This window comes from Asterias amurensis, chromosome 19, assembly GCF_032118995.1.
Source record: "Asterias amurensis chromosome 19, ASM3211899v1".
Classification (NCBI taxonomy): domain Eukaryota; kingdom Metazoa; phylum Echinodermata; class Asteroidea; order Forcipulatida; family Asteriidae; genus Asterias; species Asterias amurensis.
Genome location: NC_092666.1, coordinates 14,255,662 through 14,274,085, shown reverse-complemented (window position 1 = coordinate 14,274,085; position 18,424 = coordinate 14,255,662). Strand labels below are relative to the sequence as shown.

The following is an 18,424-nucleotide window of genomic DNA, read 5'->3' as shown; positions in this document are numbered from 1 at the left end:
AAGTCGTAATAAAAAATAATATAACTCGAACTGTGTCAAAAATGATAGACCTGAGACAAAACTGTCGCTCAGTCAGTGTAATTGATTGGACATATTAATTTATTATTATTGTTGAGTGTATACCATGGAAACTAAATATGCTTGGGATGTTGGGATCGATTCAAAAAATTCTCCAGAGTGAGAGTCCATGACTGTAGCTCGTGTCATGTCTGCTGAGCTCCTCAGTCCGACCATGAGCTGAGTTAGCCCACCTTGTTGAGCTGTTAATGGCTCCGCTTTTAACATGGTGAAAGATGATGATGAGACCGATGTTAAAAGCGGAGCCATTAACACTAACACTTAAAATAGTAACAGCTCAACAAGGTGGGCTAGAGCTGAGTTAAAGACGCTTTAACTTTTCAGGAATTTCAAAAAATGAGGAAATGAGTGAAAGTTTCCTGCAAATAAAAAGTATGGTTAAATGGTTTTTAATAATGTCCATTTGTGTACAGTTAGTTTCAGTTACCAATTTCAAAACTTTTCCGAAAACCATGACCTGACCATCCCACGAGCGCTGCCATCTTCATGATCTTGTTTTTCCACGAAACGACCTTTGACCCACCCCGGAAGTGCATTCACATCAAAGTTGGACCTAACCTAAAACGTTCGTCAACGACCGAGTTTCATACATCACTCGCATCTACATGCCGCAGTTTAGTATGTCTTGACGGTCGTACACGAATGTTGACCGACGCTTGAAATTGATGTTGGGACCAATATTGACAGTGTTGTATGTTGACGCGCGCACATTTACAACTTTAAAAACGACAATGTTGTTTATAAACAAACATTTATTACAAGAAGCACGGAATGAAAGGAAGCTGCTGACATTTCTGTACTGTAGTGGTCTTCGTAGGAAGTATTGCAGCCATGGAAAGACGTCGCATCGAAGGAGAGTTGTCGTCACTGGTGTTGGTGAGTGATAAAAAAATGAAAGTTTTATTTAAAAAAATATTAAAACCAAAACAAACTACCGTAGGACTATTCAGTCTGCTACTACTGACTACAGACAGTGTACTTCTAGAAACTAAAGGCTTCCCACTTCTAGAAACTATATTAAGGCTTCCCTGTGAGCCTAATATTTTGGGCCTCCTTAACGCTATTATTTAGCATGGTTAGTTTACAAATACAACAACGTTGGGAAGATTACAATTAATATGATTGATTTATGATATTGAATAATTGATGTTAATTTGGGGCTTCCTGATGCTTACAAATGACTCATGTATTATGAGTCAAATCGGTCATAAGTCAACTGGGTACGAGTCCAACTCTGTCCGAAGTCAACTTGGTCCGAACATGGAGATAGAAATAGGTCCGAATATGGTTTGTTTAATAAAATCTTGCCAGACGTAAAATTAAAAAAATGGAGGTAGAAATGGGGGGACCAATGGTCTTAGCGGTTCAAATACGCGAGAGACTTGCACATTTATGTTTTTATGAGATCAAGAAGACTTTTCGGGCTTAGCCTAGCAAGCTTTTATCCCTCAATACAAAAAGATCTTGGACCGAGTTGGCTTCGGACTGAGGTGACCGGTACCACTCGAGATAGAGGGGGGGGGGGGTCTTTTTGAAAAAAGAAGGTACATCCATCGTACCAAAACAACGCCTAGTTCATCTGAAGGATGGAGGGCTACGATGATAGTGTAGCGCCCTCTTTGGGATTCATGGGTAGCCGACCATGCAAACGTCCAATAATAGTGACGCTTCTGAAGTTCTTGCACTTCACTTTTATTCTTAGCAAACGACACAAAAAGGGTATTATTTTTTTAAATTTCCATTAGGCTAAACCTACAGTAAGCAGCAATACCCTCCATCCTACCAATAGTCTTTTCGATTGTTGGCAGGATGGAGGGTTGCGATTATCATAATTATCGAAGTCCAAAGTCCATATGTTATGATACAATGTGTTTTCTTCCTGCAGGAGTAGTTTGTCCATTAGGTTCAGGAATCAAGTACGTATGGCCCAAGCTCTTAGATGGCTCATGTGGACTGTCAAACGTCTTAGGCCCAGGGTATGACAAGATTCCTTGTCAAGTTGGTGAGTATTAAGATCTATTTTTTTAAATTTTAATTATTGATTTTCTTTTCTTGGACATTATGTCACTTGACAGGTGCTTGAATTTGGTATTGCACCTGTCTGGTGGAAGTCCAAAGTGATCATTGCTGCACTTTGTGTAAAGTGGGTGGGGCTTACAGTGGAGATGTGTTACACACCAGCACACGAACAGGATAATTGCTAAACCTCTTTTGTTTACAACTTCGAGAAAGTGTCAACAAACTTGCTTATTTTTAAATTTTTTTATTCTTATTTTTCCCCTCAGCCGGTTATGTACCAAGAGGTGACAAAGATGGGGAGTTTAACATCACACATTTTGCATCATCATCGGTAAGTAAACGTTACCTAAGCTTTAGATTCAAAATCAATAGTATTAGTGAATTTTGTTTAAAGTAGATCATCAGTTCAAATCCTGCTCTAGTAATATTTTTCCTGTTCTTGAACTCTGGTAAAAGTTGTCGCAGCCCCTTCTGACTAAGCTATCTAGCCCTATGTTGGCGGTCTCCCCTTTTTGGTCAATATCTTTTTTCAGGTGTAAGCCAGGTATTACCTTCCAGGGGATGCAACTTTGATTTCAAATATTCTATTATTCTTCAATCCCAATTTTAGGAGCAACGTACAATGGCAGAGGCGACAGTTTTTGCGTTGGCTGCAACTCAAGAAGCACTGACACAAGCTGAGTGGTTTCCAACAACTAAGAAAGACATGGTTGCCACTGTGAGTACACTTAAAGTCACCTGGAAGTGGTATTTTTTCAAAATAAAGCTTTTGTCACTAATATATGTGTTTTGATGAGTGGAATGTGAATAAACGGTTATTAAAGGTTTTAAAAAATCAGTTCTTATGTTATTTACAAACTTAAGAGTAGACCCCGACCCGAGAGGGCGCTGTTCGTGACATCAATCGAGGCAGACTTTGCCTGTAATGCGTAGAGTTAACACAGGGCAAAGTACATGTATGGACCAAGTCGTGAGTTTGTACAGTTAAAAAATAAAAAAAAGTTCCGGCAATGCCGACCAGGTGTGTTACTGCTGAATGCAGAAAAACACTTTTTGAAATGTACCAACTCACGACTTGGACGTACATGCACTTTGCACGTGTGTTTACTATACGCATTGCAGGCAAAGTCTGCCTCGATTGATGTCACAAAAGGGGTAGGCGGAGTCAGCCCCCCAAACAACTTTCTATATTTTTTAAACATATAAATCATGACAAACAATTACTAAAAAAGTTGTTTTATTGTTCGTAAGCATATACTCTTATGTTTGAAAGAAAAAAAATCTATTTCCAGGTGACTTTAAGAAAACCGCACAATAGAGCTGCCTAATAATAATAAATCTCAAAAGTTTCTAAGCACAGCAAAGTTATGCTTACCAGAGTAAGGTTACCAGCAAGTAAACAAGCTGTAGTTCTGTTCAAGGAGAAATCAATACAAATAATTGAAAAAATATTCTTTTTCTGTTTAGGGTGTGGCAGTCGGCATGGGAATGGTTGGCCTTCAAGATATTGTAGACACGGGTATTAGTCTTCAAAATCAGGTTAGTAGCGGTGTTGTTGTGTCTCACTGTACCTAACATTTTTCATCAAGCTGGTCATAAAATTTCTGAGCAAGAAATGGGGGGATGGATGGCTATAGTTTTAAACCCTATGAAATGTTGGCTGGTAAACTATTTCTGCTAACAGCATTTTCTGTGCTAAGCAAGATTTTGTGTTTACAGGCTTTATGAAATTCGGCCCAGTAGTCATCAAAAGCACAAAGTCCAAGGTGGAGACTGGGACTGAGACCTCTCCTCTGAGACCAAGACAGGGACTGAAACTTAGACCTTACTAGTTCTCTTCCATTGTTTAAAAACTTGCTTAAAACTCATTTATTTAAATCCTCTTACACTTAGCTCGTTACATGTCTTGACAGTAGATTATTTATTGTATAATTTTGTATTATGTTCTACATTTCTTTTTTGTTGTATGTATTGTTTTTTTGTTCTGCGCCTGGGAATAGGGTCTTGTACACTAGATAGATGGCGCATTATAAATGCATTATTATTATTATTATTATTATTATTATTATTATTACCAATGCCTTCTTGTTTAGACCAAACCAGTGGCGTGATGTAGTCCAGCAATCAAGCACACTGGACTCAATCTTTGTTGTTCTGAACAGGAGAGTGTGGGTTCAAATCCCAGTGTTGACAATACAATACATTTGAATGAAAACCTTTTATTATTATTATTTTATTAAATTTTTTTTTTTTTTCCAGGGATACAGGAAAGTCAGCCCATTTTTTGTTCCTCGTATTTTGACCAACATGGCCGCCGGTCACATTGCAATCAGATACAAGTGCAAGGTGAGGGTGACTCTATAAAAAAATTATAAAGCGTGAAAAACTTCATTCAAACTCCAAGGTGTTGAAGTATACAAAACATGTACTTCCCCCTATAGTTTTGTTATGTATTGTTTTTTCTAATTGTAGAAAACCAAGATGACTCGTTCATTAAGTCCGAATTGAAATGGTGGCTACAGCCACAGCTTCAACTGCTGCTAAGGGTGTTCTACGGGGTAGCGCATGATGACACGGCGATCCAGCTGTAGCCATAGTTGTAGTTAGTTAGTCACCAATTTGGATACGGCCTAAGCTATGACTTGGGCCTAGAATTACACACAGGCAACGGAGGTTGCCCCTGGTCTTGGCCTTGATGCCCCTGCAAAGTTTCCCATTGACTTAAATGTTTTCTCTGACTTTAATGGAAGTGCCCTTAAGAAAATGAAAATGGCCTTGCCCTTTCAAAAGTGAAAATCCAGGCCTGACTTTAGTAAGGGTTCTTTTTTTGATAGTCGACTAATCTTGGTTGAACTTTATCCACCAGGGTCCGAATCATGCAGTATCCACAGCATGTACCACCGGGGCACATGCTATCGGAGATGCCTCTAGATTCATCCGATATGGAGACGCTGACGTTATGATTGCTGGGGGCACTGAGGCCTGCATCTGCCCTCTAGCCTTGGCTGGATTCGCAAAGTAAGTACAGCCCAATTTTAAACAGCCTGGGGCCGATTTCACAAAGAGCTACGATTGATCGCAACTGCAAATCAATCGTAGTTGCTTAGTAAAGTGTGATGTCACAAAGCAAATCACTATTAGTATTGTAATACTGACAAAATTTGTCTTACGGTGGATTTTATTTCTTCGTGAAATTGAGCCCTGTAAGCCCTTGGCCAAAGTGTTATGAGGCCTAGCACTTTATCCTTTAGCCACCCATGCCATACATGAGAAGAGACATTGGTGACAAACTCTTGCTAGCAGGCACTTCAACTATAATTTAGAATCGCCCAATACCAAAAACAATTTATGGTTAAATTTTGATGTTTTTCGTTTTTGCAATGCTTCGCCTTTTGCTAACTGATATTTCCCTCTCTTATATTTTCCTCTGATCTTTCATCTCAGGGCAAGAGCATTGAGTAAGAACTTCAACGAGGAACCCCTAAAGTCTTCCAGACCCTTCGATAAAGACAGAGATGGTTTTGTGATGTCTGAGGGCGCTGCCATCGTAATATTAGAGGTACATCCAGCTTTTACCAAGACGGCCTAACTTTGTATACTATAGTTTTTAGACCATGAGCCACTGTTGAGCTGAACTTGAAAAGAATAATATTCTTAAACAATCAATTAGCAGAAGAAAGTGAATGTTTCATAGCCAAACTATCCAGGGCAAACATTTCCCAGGCATGCAACTTTTCCTCGGATCAGCTGATTTCCTCTTTTTTTAATCTCAGTTTTACAAAATTGAAAAAACTATACAAAATCATTGCAATTTTGTTATTTTCTCTTTTTTGGTGAAGTTACGGTTGCATGCCTGATTTCCATAATTGAGAAGGTCCCCTTAGAAAAAGGTCTTAACTTTGTTCCCACTTCTGCTAAACCCAACCACAAGTCAAAGTCTTTTGTTCTGCTCATTCATTCATGTCATTTGTTTTTTGTCATTGCAGGAGTATGAACATGCAGTTTCCCGTGGGGCCAACATACTAGCAGAAGTCCTGGGATATGGACTATCAGGTAGGTTATACAGAAGAAACTTTATGGAGTCATTTCGTTTTTGTATTAAGCCTATCCGGAGTTCTAGCGGCGCATGTCTGTTACTGCTGACAACGCAATTTGTCTATCTCCCATGACCTTTTGACAATACCAGCGGGTATTGTCAAAAGGTCACTAGAGAGCAAAAAATACATCTACATCTACATCCATGCAACTTTTCCACTGGTCAGCTGAATTCCTCTTTATTTTATTGTCATGTGTGCCATTCAAAATACACTGTTGGAATTTTCCTCTTTTGGTGAAGTTACAGTTGCATGCCTGCCTCTAATATTGTGCTTTATTTTCCATGACGTCATCAGGTGACGCAAATCACATGACTGCCCCGAGTGAGGATGGTGAAGGTGCGGAGCTCTGCATGAGGGCATCTGCAAAGGATGCTGGGATAGCAATGGAAGATGTGACGTATATCAACGCTCACGCTACTTCAACTCCACTTGGTAAGGCCATGAAAAAGACAGGCATTATCTCATTAAATAAAGAGAAGAGAAAAAAAAAAAGATAAACATAAAAGCGTAATGGAGTATAGACAGGTCAGGCCATGAAAAAGACAGGCATTATCTCATTAAATAAAGAGAAGAGAAAGAAAAAAAAAAAGATAAACATAAAAGAGTAATGGAGTAGAGATACAATAGATTAACATAAATTTTAATATTTCAACCTTCCCAAGTGCATTGTTTGTCTTGGTTTGTGAACATGTGTGTACTGTGTATGTAATGTGCATGACATCATTTTCAGGCTGGCAACAATTATCATTCAAAGCCACAGTGGATGATATTGAATGGTCAGACAGAAGTGGTTGACTAAGTGTTATTAGGCCTGTGTTATGAATTTGAAATTTTTTGATGATTCTACTATGAAGCAATTTTGCCCTTTGGGCCACCTGTTTCATTTTTAAGGTATTGATAAATAAACATACCAGCAATAATATATACATTGTCATTTCCTATAATTCTACATCTTCAGGTGATGCGGTTGAGAATCAAGCTATTAGGAGACTCTTCCCAAATCACGAGAACCATCTCTCCGTCTCCTCCACTAAGGGAGCTACGGGTCACCTCCTAGGAGCTGCTGGGTCTCTGGAAGCCGTCTTCACCGTCATGGCTTGTACAACAGTAAGTAGAACCCACTTTTGGGTGGCATGGTTGGCTTGTGCGTAAAGCGCTCGCCTCTCACCAAGGTGACCCTGGTTCGATTCCCGGCCGGGGCCATATGTGAGTTGAGTTGTGCGTTGGTTCTCTTCTGTGCCACAAGGGTTTTTGAGACCATCCAATTTTCCTCCCTCGGGAAAAAAAATCAAACACTTTCGATCCTTGGCTGTGCTCGGTAGTCATAATGGGTTGATGTGGCTGGCAGCTGAATGCGCCCTTGCATGCCTGCTTTTCGAACACGTTGTAGCTGCATCCTTCGCAATTCAGCTCTTAGCTGCGAGTAAGGATAATTAGCCCCCCAAATTATTACTATTATTATTATTATTAAAACTTATCCGCAAGATTTGGACTTAATGACTAGGAAAAGTCTTAAACCAAATAAGTTCAACAGTAAGCTAGCAGGAAGTTTGTGCTGGTGCGCATGCATACTCCCTGTAACGAGGCATTCTTCCCTTACACAGCTAGCACAGAAACTTGCCTGTAAGTGAAGCATGGTTATCACAACGGCGGACAGCATTAAGCTGAGCCATGAAATTGGGCCCTATAGTCTCACTGGCTATGCCCAATAGCTCAGCCAGAGACAAGGGGCCAGGGCCCAATTTCATGGCTCTGCTTACCGTAAGCACAGAATTGGCGCTTATGGAAGCAGGGATTTCTGTGCTTACGACAAGCATATTTCACGGGGTAGCGGTGAATTTCAGCTTCTGTGCGTGCGTACTTCACGTTACTAGGCATTCTACGCTTACATGGCTAGCACAGAAATTTGGCGCTTGCACCTAAGCGGGGAATCGTGAACGTAAGCACAGAATTCGGCAGGAAGCAGAGCCATGAAATTGGGCCCTGTTACATGTGTAATAGTGTTGAATCCATACAGTTACAACTTCGAAATCAACCTCAGGTAACACAAACCTTTGTGTAAACAATGCGTAAATCACAAACCTGAGATGATGAACATGTTCCCTGTGTCAAGGCCGAACAATCTGTATTCCCGGTTCGATTCCCAGTCACGACACTTATGCCCTTGAGCAAGGCATTTAACCATAATTTCTTCTCTAAGAAATGAGATCCTAAGAGGACTGATACAGTATTGTGTTGGATTTACCCTTTAGCGCCAGCTTCAAGCAGCTTGGGGAGTTCTTAATATTTCAGAAATAGTTTAAAGGACTGTTACAGAATTGATGTGCGATCAATCTCAAACTTCTACAGGTTTGTCAGTGGATGTATATGGTGGATTACATAAAGTGCTTACACTGCCAGCAACTGTTTTGTTAGCAAAAACCAATTCTGAAATTTTCCTTTAAGTATGGCAGGTAAACAGGGAAAAAGATTGTTTTTAAGCACCTCAAATTTGTCGCAAATTATTCACTTTATAAACCAAGTATTATTTCCTTTCCACAGAAAACCTTACCACCGACGATAAACCTTCAATCCACTACACAAGATTTTGACCTGAACTACGTGCCTCATCATGCCCAGCCATGGAGTGTACCAAATAGCCAGAGGCGAATAGCCTTGTCCAACTCATTTGGTTTCGGAGGGACGAATGCAAGCTTATGTATCACTGAGTACTGTAGGTCGTGACATAGACAGGCAAGATATTCTTCCCACTTTAGGGAGCGTCTCAAAAGTCGGAACGGTAGGAACGTTCTTTTTGGATCGCAAAAGTATCCCCGCCGCTTTACTTGGACCGGTCCTTTGGACCACCAGAGCGATCTTTTGGATCGTTCCAAATACGTGACCGCGTCCAATCTCATGGTAGAACGTTCCTAATGTCCATGATGTTGGGATCCTGCGGGCATGGAACGTTCTTTTGCGCTAGGAACGTGCCCGACTTTTGAGACGCTCCCTTAGTCTGATCGTTTTGCGCCCAATAAAAAAACTTAACAACTTTGTTGAATAACCGGGAAAGTCTATTGGAGCATCCACCATGCACACTAATTACTAATCTAGTATGTACTAAATAAAAATAATTCTACTTTTTCCCCAAGGGCTGAAGGCCAAGTCACACTGCAGCGATAACGCAAAACGATAACAATAACGATAACAACGCAGAGAGAGAACATTCTATTGGTTGAATTGCTCCACGCAGAGTACGCACACGCTCATTCAACCAATCGAGGGGGTGCATTTTTATCGTTCTCATTTTCGTTTTGGTTATCGGGGCCTGTGTGACCGGGCCTTAAATGTCATGCCTGTATGGAGGAAGGCAATCATGTTTTCATGTGTAAATCTTGTTCAAAGGTAGAGGACAAAGTTTGTGTATTTGGGAAAGTGAAGAATTATAGTAGTATACAAATATTGACTTCTTTGAGTGCTATGGTTTAAATGTTTGTCTCCTGAGGTGGTCCTCGGCTCTTTCTATTTTCCCAGAGGAGAAGCCAGGGCCCATTTTAATAAAGCTGCTAAGCACAAAAATTTGTTGAGCATGAAATTTCTTCCTTGATAAAGACAGGATTACCAACCAAATTTCCATTTGTTGCATTGCTTGTAACTGGGTATTCAGCTGTTGTTTGCTTATCCTGAAAATCATGTGGTTACCCCGTTTTTATCAAGGAATACGTTTCATGCTAAGCAAATTTCTGTGCTTGGCAGCTCTATGAAATTGGGCCTAGGTGAAAATAGAACATTCTAGGGATTACCAAGGGGAAAAGCAGTCAGTTTTTGTTTTATAACACCCTATACATATGTTGTGCTGAGACACGCCAAAAAAGCTGCTGTTTCTACGGGTATAGTACACTGGTTGCTATGGGTATAGTACAATGGTTGCTAAGGGTACACTGGTTGCTAAGGGGATAGTACACTGGTTGCTATGGTTTAGTACACTGGTTGCTATGTGGGTATAGTACATTGGTTGCTATGGGTTTAGTACACTGGTTGCTATGTGGGTATAGTACATTGGTTGCTATGGGTTTAGTACACTGATTGCTATGTGGGTATAGTACATTGGTTGCTATGGGTTAAGTACACTGGTTGCTATGTGGGTATAGCACATTGGTTACCATTTACCAAGGGTGTAGTACAGTGATTTGCCTGCATAACTGTCCCTCCACAGAAGAGGTATTTTAGATTGACCTTTTTCAGACAACTTAATTAAAGAAGAGATTTTCGAATTTAATTTTGTAAAGTCTTCTATTTCTTTTGCAAGAATATAATGTTTATTTCCTCTTTATAAAGACATTCCCGCAAAAATATTTATTTGTAAATAAACAAATGTAAAACAGTTGTTATTTTACAAATTAGTCCAAGGGATCACAAAGTACTGAGTGTTGGTTTGTTTGGGATTTTTAGGTTGGCACCATTGATCTATAAAGCTCTATGGTTGGTTGGCACCCGGATACTGGTGCCCCTCGTGGAAAATGTATTGGAATTTATTTTAAAAATTTGGGGTTGAACAAAGACAACTTGACTAGAGCCAGATGTCAACTTTTGCGATAGGATTTATTTGTTGGCACTACACCCAAATGATTGTGTCTCCTTATGTCAGTATTTTTTTTTTCAGAATGCAAAATTTCTTCCTTCTGGAGTGCCTTTACCATGCCCAATATGCAGCAGAAGGCCAGCGCCTCAAAAGCAATTTACCACCACAATAATGTGTATTTGAATTGAGTTGAATAATAAAACAAAAATAACTTTAAAATCTATAGACTTGTGAAATTGTCTGGCTTATTCCACAGCCGCTCTCCTTGTAGTAATTTGTTTATTTTGTAAAATTTGTGATACAAAAAAAACTAGAAAGAGTAAGTATTTGTGATGAAAAAAAAACTAGAAAGAGTTGTTCAGCCACACTGGTAGTTTGGCATCTCCGAGAATCTGAAGATTAGGGATATGTTTCTTCTTTCGGCCGGTGATTGTTCGCGTTGTATCCGTTGGTGCACCCCCATCAAAATGGTCAACCTACAGAGACCGAATAAAATATAAGGGGCTTGAAAGAAGACTATTATAATCATGCAGAATGGTTTTAACTGCGCCCTTATTATTTAACACGCGTTCAAAACCTGGGGAGACCAAAAAGTGGTTTTAAACAAGACTAAGAATAATTTAGGTTGGTTTATACTGCACCCTTATTATTCAAAACTGATTAAAAAGGATACACAAATGTTAAAGGGAAGTGATAACGGACTAAAGTTGCTTGAAAAGGCTAAAGCAATTTGTGGTAGGAAGTTCTGTCCCCTTATAAACGGCAAACTGTGTACAAACTTCTTCTGATAGCGCCCTCTTTTGAGTCATCCTCCTCCAGGCAATGTTTATTCCCCATAATTATGTGAAGGGGGGGGGGGGCAAATTCTTAGGAAGATAGATTTCCCTACGACACCGTTTTGTCACACAAAACCCTTAATATTTCGAACGGATCAAAGCGCATACACAAAATGAAAACAGGACTACTTCAACAAAATGGATCATAGATGCACTGTGCATTATAGTGCCTACCTGTAATGTCGTCTTGGGTGCACTAGCCACGTGACGTCTTCTTGGTCTACGTGGTGATGACGTCTTGCCCACTTGGACTGAATCACCAGGCTGTGGATCACTCAGGGTGAAACCTTCATCTGATACCAAATAGATACACTATTTACATCTAAACGAGTCTCTTTCAATGTGTAGTAACATCAAAACCAGTCGTTTATAGGGTGCGTTCGTTTAATAGCTTCCCTGCATGGGTCGACCCCGGTGTATTTTTTTTTCCAGGACGAACGTGGGTTATTATCTGCACACGTTCGTCCTGAAAAAAAAAAATAACCTGCCACACACCGGGGTCGACCCGGGGAAGCTGTACGAACGCACCCATTGTTGGATTGCATATGACGTCATTGACCGCCAGATTTATTTGATAACAAACGATGAGAAAAGTGCACGTGTACGATGCGGCGCAACAGCCAAATGATAGACTTTTACCCGTGCAAGTTTTATCAACGCACAAATTGGCACTGAGTTTCCCGATGCATTCGATATTCGCAGGACTGTAAAGAAAAACACTAGTCAACATTCTGACTCGGCTTGTAAATAATAATATTATATAGCTAAAAAATGTTCGACATTCAAACAAGGAAAGTTTGCTTTACAAAACAAAAAAAACGGTGGTGCCCCTCCCCCAGAACCACATGCCAATTTATTTTGAGGTTCTGAATGACTATAATTTGCCTGAACTAGTTTTATAAAAAATTCTTGTTTCGGTTCTGAAGTCAAACGTTTAGAATTGTAGAAAAGTATGAAAGTCAGATACCGAACCGATTGGGATGGGGCGTGGCTTGCATCTTTAGACTGGCAGTGTTTGGTGATGGGTGTATTACGATGGGGGTGGGTGCATGGCGTCACATACTTACCAATTCCAATGGGAACAATCTTCCGTCTGCGAGGCACATACGAGAATGGGTTCTTAGTGGTCATTAGAGTGGTATGCTGTAAAAAGAGAAAACAATCCAGTCAAACAACGTGACTTTAAAGGCATCGACGACCAATCAGCTCAAATTTCACAGATTTGTTATTTGATGCATATGTTGAGATACACCAAGTGAGAAAACTGGTCTTTGACAATTACCGATAGTGTCCAGTGTCTTTAAAGAGAGAAGACATGCGCTCTATAAATAGGCTGGGTGAGTGTGTTCGAATCCCAAGCTTTACAGAGTCATGACCTCTGCCTGTATAATAATTATTTGAAAACGATCGCTTTCGGTAAAGACTTGAAATAGATGAACAGAGCCTATTGCCGGTGTGGCAGTATATATTCTGTTCCACGGAGATTTTACCCTCTCATTTATTGGTCGAACCTTCTACAAATTGCTGATAGCGCCCTCTATTGGAAAGTCCTCCTTCAGCCCATGTTGAACTTCTCATGAAATTATGGCGCGGGGCAGAATCTCCGGCCCCCGGGTGACAGACTTTCCTGACACCGGAGCCGCCGCCTAAAGCCATGGTTTCGAAAATGCCTTACCGTCGTTTCATTTTGATTTTAACGACAACACTAGTCTTGCCCCAAGACGATATTGCTAATCAATTAGTGTACTGCACTCAGTTGTCGTCTTGGGGCAAGACTATCAAGACACCTGATGAGGAATGCTGATGCCTAATTGATTTGGACGAGAAACAAGTTGATTTCACAGGTATCCGTTAAAAACTAGTTGTATGATTTATTTGACATGTTGCCAGGGTATAAAGATCGTCACAAACCTGTTGACTTGCGGGTAGAAGTCGCTCTGTGTCAGGGTCAGGCTCGGGAGTAGTCGGCACTTCATGAAAACAAAAAGAAGACGAGTGTCATTGAAGGATCGTTTTATGTCTTATGTCAAGGTCAGACTCGGGAGTAGTCGGCACTTCATGAAAACAAAAAGAAGACGAGTGTCATTGAAGGATCGTTTTATAAAATATCTTATGTCAAGGTCAGACTCGGGAGTAGTCGGCACTTCATGAAAACAAAAAGAAGACGAGTGTCATTGAAGGATCGTTTTATAAAATGTCTTATGTCAAGGTCAGACTCGGGAGTAGTCGGCACTTCATGAAAACAAAAAGAAGACGAGTGTCATTGAAGGATCGTTTTATAAAATATCTTATGTCAAGGTCAGACTCGGGAGTAGTCGGCACTTCATGAAAACAAAAAGAAGACGAGTGTCATTGAAGGATCGTTTTATAAAATGTCTTATGTCAAGGTCAGACTCGGGAGTAGTCGGCACTTCATGAAAACAAAAAGAAGACGAGTGTCATTGAAGGATCGTTTTATAAAATGTCTTATGTCAAGGTCAGACTCGGGAGTAGTCAGCACTTCATGGAAAAAAAAAGAAGACGAGTGTCATTGAAGGATCGTTTTATAAAATGTCTTATGTCAAGGTCAGGCTCGGGAGTAGTCGGCACTTCATGGAAACAAAAAGAAGGCGAGTGTCATTGAAGGATCGTTTTATAAAATGTCTTATGTCAAGGTCAGGCTCGGGAGTAGACGGCACTTCATGAAAACAAAAAGAAGATCCGAGTGTCATTGAAGGATCGTTTTATAAAATGTCTTATGTCAAGGTCAGGCTCGGGAGTAGTCGGCACTTCATGAAAACAAAAAGAAGATCCGAGTGTCATTGAAGGATCGTGTTATGTCTTATGTCAAGGTCAGGCTCGGGAGAAGTCGGCACTTCATGAAAACAAATAGAAGACGAGTGTCATTGAAGGATCGTTTTATAAAAAGTCTTATGTCAAGGTCAGGCTCGGGAGAAGTCGGCACTTCATGAAAACAAATAGAAGACGAGTGTCATTGAAGGATCGTTTTATAAAAAGTCTTATGTCAAGGTCAGGCTCGGGAGTAGTCGGCACTTCAAGAAAACAAAAAGAAGACGAGTGTCATTGAAGGATCGTTTTATAAAAAGTCTTATGTCAAGGTCAGGCTCGGGAGTAGTCGGCACTTCATGAAAACAAAAAGAAGACGAGTGTCATTGAAGGATCGTTTTATAAAAAGTCTTATGTCAAGGTCAGGCTCGGGAGTAGTCGGCACTTGAAGGATCGTTTTATAAAATGTCTTATGTCAAGGTCAGACTCGGGAGTAGTCGGCACTTCATGAAAACAAAAAGAAGACGAGTGTCATTGAAGGATCGTTTTATAAAAAGTCTTATGTCAAGGTCAGGCTCGGGAGTAGTCGGCACTTCATGAAAACAAAAAGAAGACGAGTGTCATTGAAGGATCGTTTTATAAAAAGTCTTATGTCAAGGTCAGACTCGGGAGTAGTCGGCACTTCATGAAAACAAAAAGAAGACGAGTGTCATTGAAGGATCGTTTTATAAAATGTCTTATGTCAAGGTCAGACTCGGGAGTAGTCGGCACTTCATGAAAACAAAAAGAAGACGAGTGTCATTGAAGGATCGTTTTATAAAATGTCTTATGTCAAGGTCAGGCTCAGGTGTAGTCGGCACTTCATGAAAACAAAAAGAAGACGAGTGTCATTGAAGGATCGTTTTATAAAATGTCTTATGTCAAGGTCAGGCTCAGGTGTAGTCGGCACTTCATGAAAACAAAAAGAAGACGAGTGTCATTGAAGGATCGTTTTATAAAATGTCTTATGTCAAGGTCAGGCTCGGGAGTAGTCGGCACTTCATGAAAACAAAAAGAAGATCCGAGTGTCGTTGAAGGATTGTTTTACAAAATATCTTGAACGCTAAAACCGGCACCGGTCCAACAATTAGTCTATTGCCTTATTGTTGTGTAGGCTACTTTAAGATTTCTCTTCGTTTTTAAATTTAACAGAACGAAGTTGTGAGAAATTTTGGATAAAGTGAATTTTGTAATGAGTGAACTGTCAAACTATTTGTTTAGTCTTTCAGTCAAGACTTCGAACGTGTCTCTTTTGCAGGCCGTCTGCATGTATAAGACTTGGACCCGATTTGCGCGCCTTGACTGAAGGCAAAAAATGGTCTATGGTGGGCCTGTTCTTGTGTTGGTTAAGAGAGCTTAAAACAACGAATATTGGAATCACTTATAGTTTTTAAGTGGATAAGTTACGGGATGGTACTGACAGCGAGGTTTAGCTGCACGTTACGCATGTAAATACGTGAACGTCAACAAATTGTGTTGTTTCCGGGTGACGTCACCACGTTGGGCTTATTGCATGCTCACGTATGACGTCTGCGCGCACGTACGTAGCAGACGTGAAAAATAGTTACTTCACGTATGCTAAAAACGTGAGATTTTAATGACACAATTTTCTGACGTTCACGTTCACGTTCACGCGGAACCTCCTTAATATTATGGAAGGCCATAGTTAAGTTAGACTAAACTATTGGTACGAGGCGGGATTCGAACCCGGGTCCAGTGAGTTGAAGGTCACAATAAAGAACCACCTCGGGTATTCAAGCACACGACTTACCTATTCCAACAGCTGCAACCTTCTTGGCCGGGTTACATCCGAACCTCGTGGGCCTAGATCCTTCTGGTGAGGGCGGCATCGTTGGATAGTGCGTCCTCATTGATGACTCCATACAATGAGCAGCGCCATCACCGGCAGTTTGGGACACCATTGTCTTTACTGTGCATACTGGCTGATTGTGTTTATAGGCAATGGTTTAAATAAATAAAATTAATAAATTAATGGTATGGTTGAGTTGCTTGGGTGTTTTTTTTTTTGTTTTTTTTTACGGGGGGGCGTAGGTGTTTGTTGTTCGGGGTGTTTGTTTGTTTGTTTGTTTGTCTGTTTGTTTATTTATTTGCGCTTAGAAACGTAGTATTAAGCGCGGTATAAATTTGTATTAATATTATTATTATTTGGGTGTTTGCTTGCTTGTTTGTATATTTATTGATTGTGTGTTTGGGGTATTTGTTTTTTGTCGGTTGTCTTCTTTTTTTTGCGTAGGTTTCGAGAAATATTTTACAAAGGTTCGTCAAAATCGTATTGTGGATTGTAAATTCTATTGCATCTTGAATTTTATTAAACTTTTTGTTTACACCGTAAAACATCATGTGTTGTATTGAATAAACTACCAGACCAATCGTTGTGCAAATAGTGAGAAGTTCAAGTTGCATTGAACTGACTAAAAATGAGATAAGAACGAAAACTGTCTCCCACAATCATGCGCTTACTCTCGTCTGAACGTAGACTTGACTCAAGTCCCAATCCCGGGCCATCGCTAGAAAACTACTCTGCATTCCCCCAAACCTTTCGCAGGACCACTAATAGCTATATTGACTGCGGGTATGCTTAGGGACCTCTCGCATGAGAACGGGACTTGAATCAAGTCTAGACGGGGTAGGAATCACTGACCTCATTTGAGAGTCTTCGCAGGTGAGCCAGGTGAGATGGATGCGGGTTATTCTTGCGGTTATCGTGGATAGGGAGAGGCGATCGCCCAGTCTGGCCCACGGTTTGTTTCTTAGTGAAGTCTGTAGCGTAGTTACTGACGTTTGGGTGCCAGTCTGGATTCACGTCGCCAAGAACTCTGTCATAAAGAACGAATATTAATGGAAGAGTTGCTGTGACGTTTATAGGTGGCAGCAGACTTAGGCCGTCGAAAGCCATTGGAAGTGCGCTCGCTCAGATCAAAACAAAAATAGATATCTGCTTGGCATCTTTACTACCTTTAGCGTTCAGTATAGTCTGGGCTGTAGTTTCTAGTGGTTTGGGAAGAGTAACATTTCCTTTGGATCAATTTCTTTGTTGAACCTGAAATTACTGTTAAAGTTTTGTGATGATGAATCTCAGATTATGTAGTATCATGGATCGTAACTGTGAAGAGTCTATGAATATAGAAACTTGAATAACTTTTTTTTAACACTGAAAATTAAAAAAAAAAAACATTTTGGAAAATCCGATTGTGCAAACCTTCTTCTTGTGTTGATTGCAATTGAGTGTGCCGTCGCTGTGGCGGCTGCCATCTTGTTCCACTGGGCTTTAATCCCAACCTGTGCTCATTCCATGTACCCGCAAAGTGAAACTTTACTCAACTGTTTGTTGCTTGGTTTGATACCCTCATGCTGCATGAAACTAGCTATCACCATAACAAACAACCATGCCCCTCTCTTGATTTCGCAACGCGTAAACCTCAACGCGCGCGTACGTCTTTGTGACGTATAATAAGGGGGACACTTAATAAAAATACGTCACAATCTACTTTGGCCCTTTCGAACCCACAGCTTCGGCTGTGGATTCGGCTTCAGGCTCCGTTCTCTCGTCTGAAGCCCTGAGTGCGTACGCAAAGCACGCGCAATTGTCAAAACAACTGCGGGGCCAATCTAGCCTGAGCCGAATCCAAAGCCCAAGCCGTGGTTTCGAAAAGGATAATCACGGTTGCCCACACGGTTACGACATTTGTAGTTCATTCCCTTAGTTTGTCCTTAGGTGTCCCTAGTTGTCTTTGTTGTGAAGCTGAACTTTCCCATGTTACTGTTAATCTCATTAAAAAAGCTGGTATCCCCGTAGGTAAATAGGTAAAGCCTTGTGCAACCAACCCGCCAGGGAGACTATACGTCAGCACGGCTCAATCATAATAAAATACAATGAGCCTCATTGAAAGAGGGGCTTCAATGTCAAATTGAATTTTGTGATGATGCACTCATTTTTGAAAAAAGAAATCTCATCAAACTGAGGGACAAATATTACAGGTCTTCAACGTCACGTTAAAATTGTGTAA

The 18,424-nt window shown here is 40.5% G+C and overlaps 2 protein-coding genes across 3 annotated transcripts; one reads left to right on the top strand and one right to left on the bottom strand.

Annotated features, from left to right (window-relative positions):
- The first annotated feature begins 738 nt into the window (after nucleotides 1–738).
- Nucleotides 739–11,072, top strand: LOC139951691 (3-oxoacyl-[acyl-carrier-protein] synthase, mitochondrial-like). Of its 2 annotated transcripts, XM_071950716.1 has the most exons (12): nucleotides 740–954; nucleotides 1,964–2,080; nucleotides 2,364–2,428; nucleotides 2,708–2,815; nucleotides 3,565–3,636; nucleotides 4,357–4,443; nucleotides 4,964–5,115; nucleotides 5,542–5,656; nucleotides 6,084–6,150; nucleotides 6,489–6,626; nucleotides 7,153–7,301; nucleotides 8,736–11,072. In XM_071950716.1, exons 1-12 carry the CDS (start codon nucleotides 744–746, stop codon nucleotides 8,916–8,918), a joined length of 1,464 nt encoding a protein of 487 aa, XP_071806817.1. In that variant the 5' UTR covers nucleotides 740–743; the 3' UTR covers nucleotides 8,919–11,072. The 2 variants fall into 2 exon arrangements, with proteins under 2 accessions (XP_071806818.1, XP_071806817.1); XM_071950717.1 differs by lacking the exon at nucleotides 2,708–2,815 and having other exon boundaries at nucleotides 739–954.
- Nucleotides 10,492–17,776, bottom strand: LOC139951694 (uncharacterized). Its single transcript, XM_071950720.1, has 7 exons — nucleotides 17,617–17,776; nucleotides 17,059–17,233; nucleotides 16,168–16,339; nucleotides 13,503–13,561; nucleotides 12,659–12,734; nucleotides 11,766–11,884; nucleotides 10,492–11,231 (listed from the first exon to the last, which is right to left on the bottom strand). Exons 1-7 carry the CDS (start codon nucleotides 17,667–17,669, stop codon nucleotides 11,100–11,102), a joined length of 786 nt encoding a protein of 261 aa, XP_071806821.1. The 5' UTR covers nucleotides 17,670–17,776; the 3' UTR covers nucleotides 10,492–11,099.
- Between the last annotated feature and the right edge of the window lie 648 nt (nucleotides 17,777–18,424).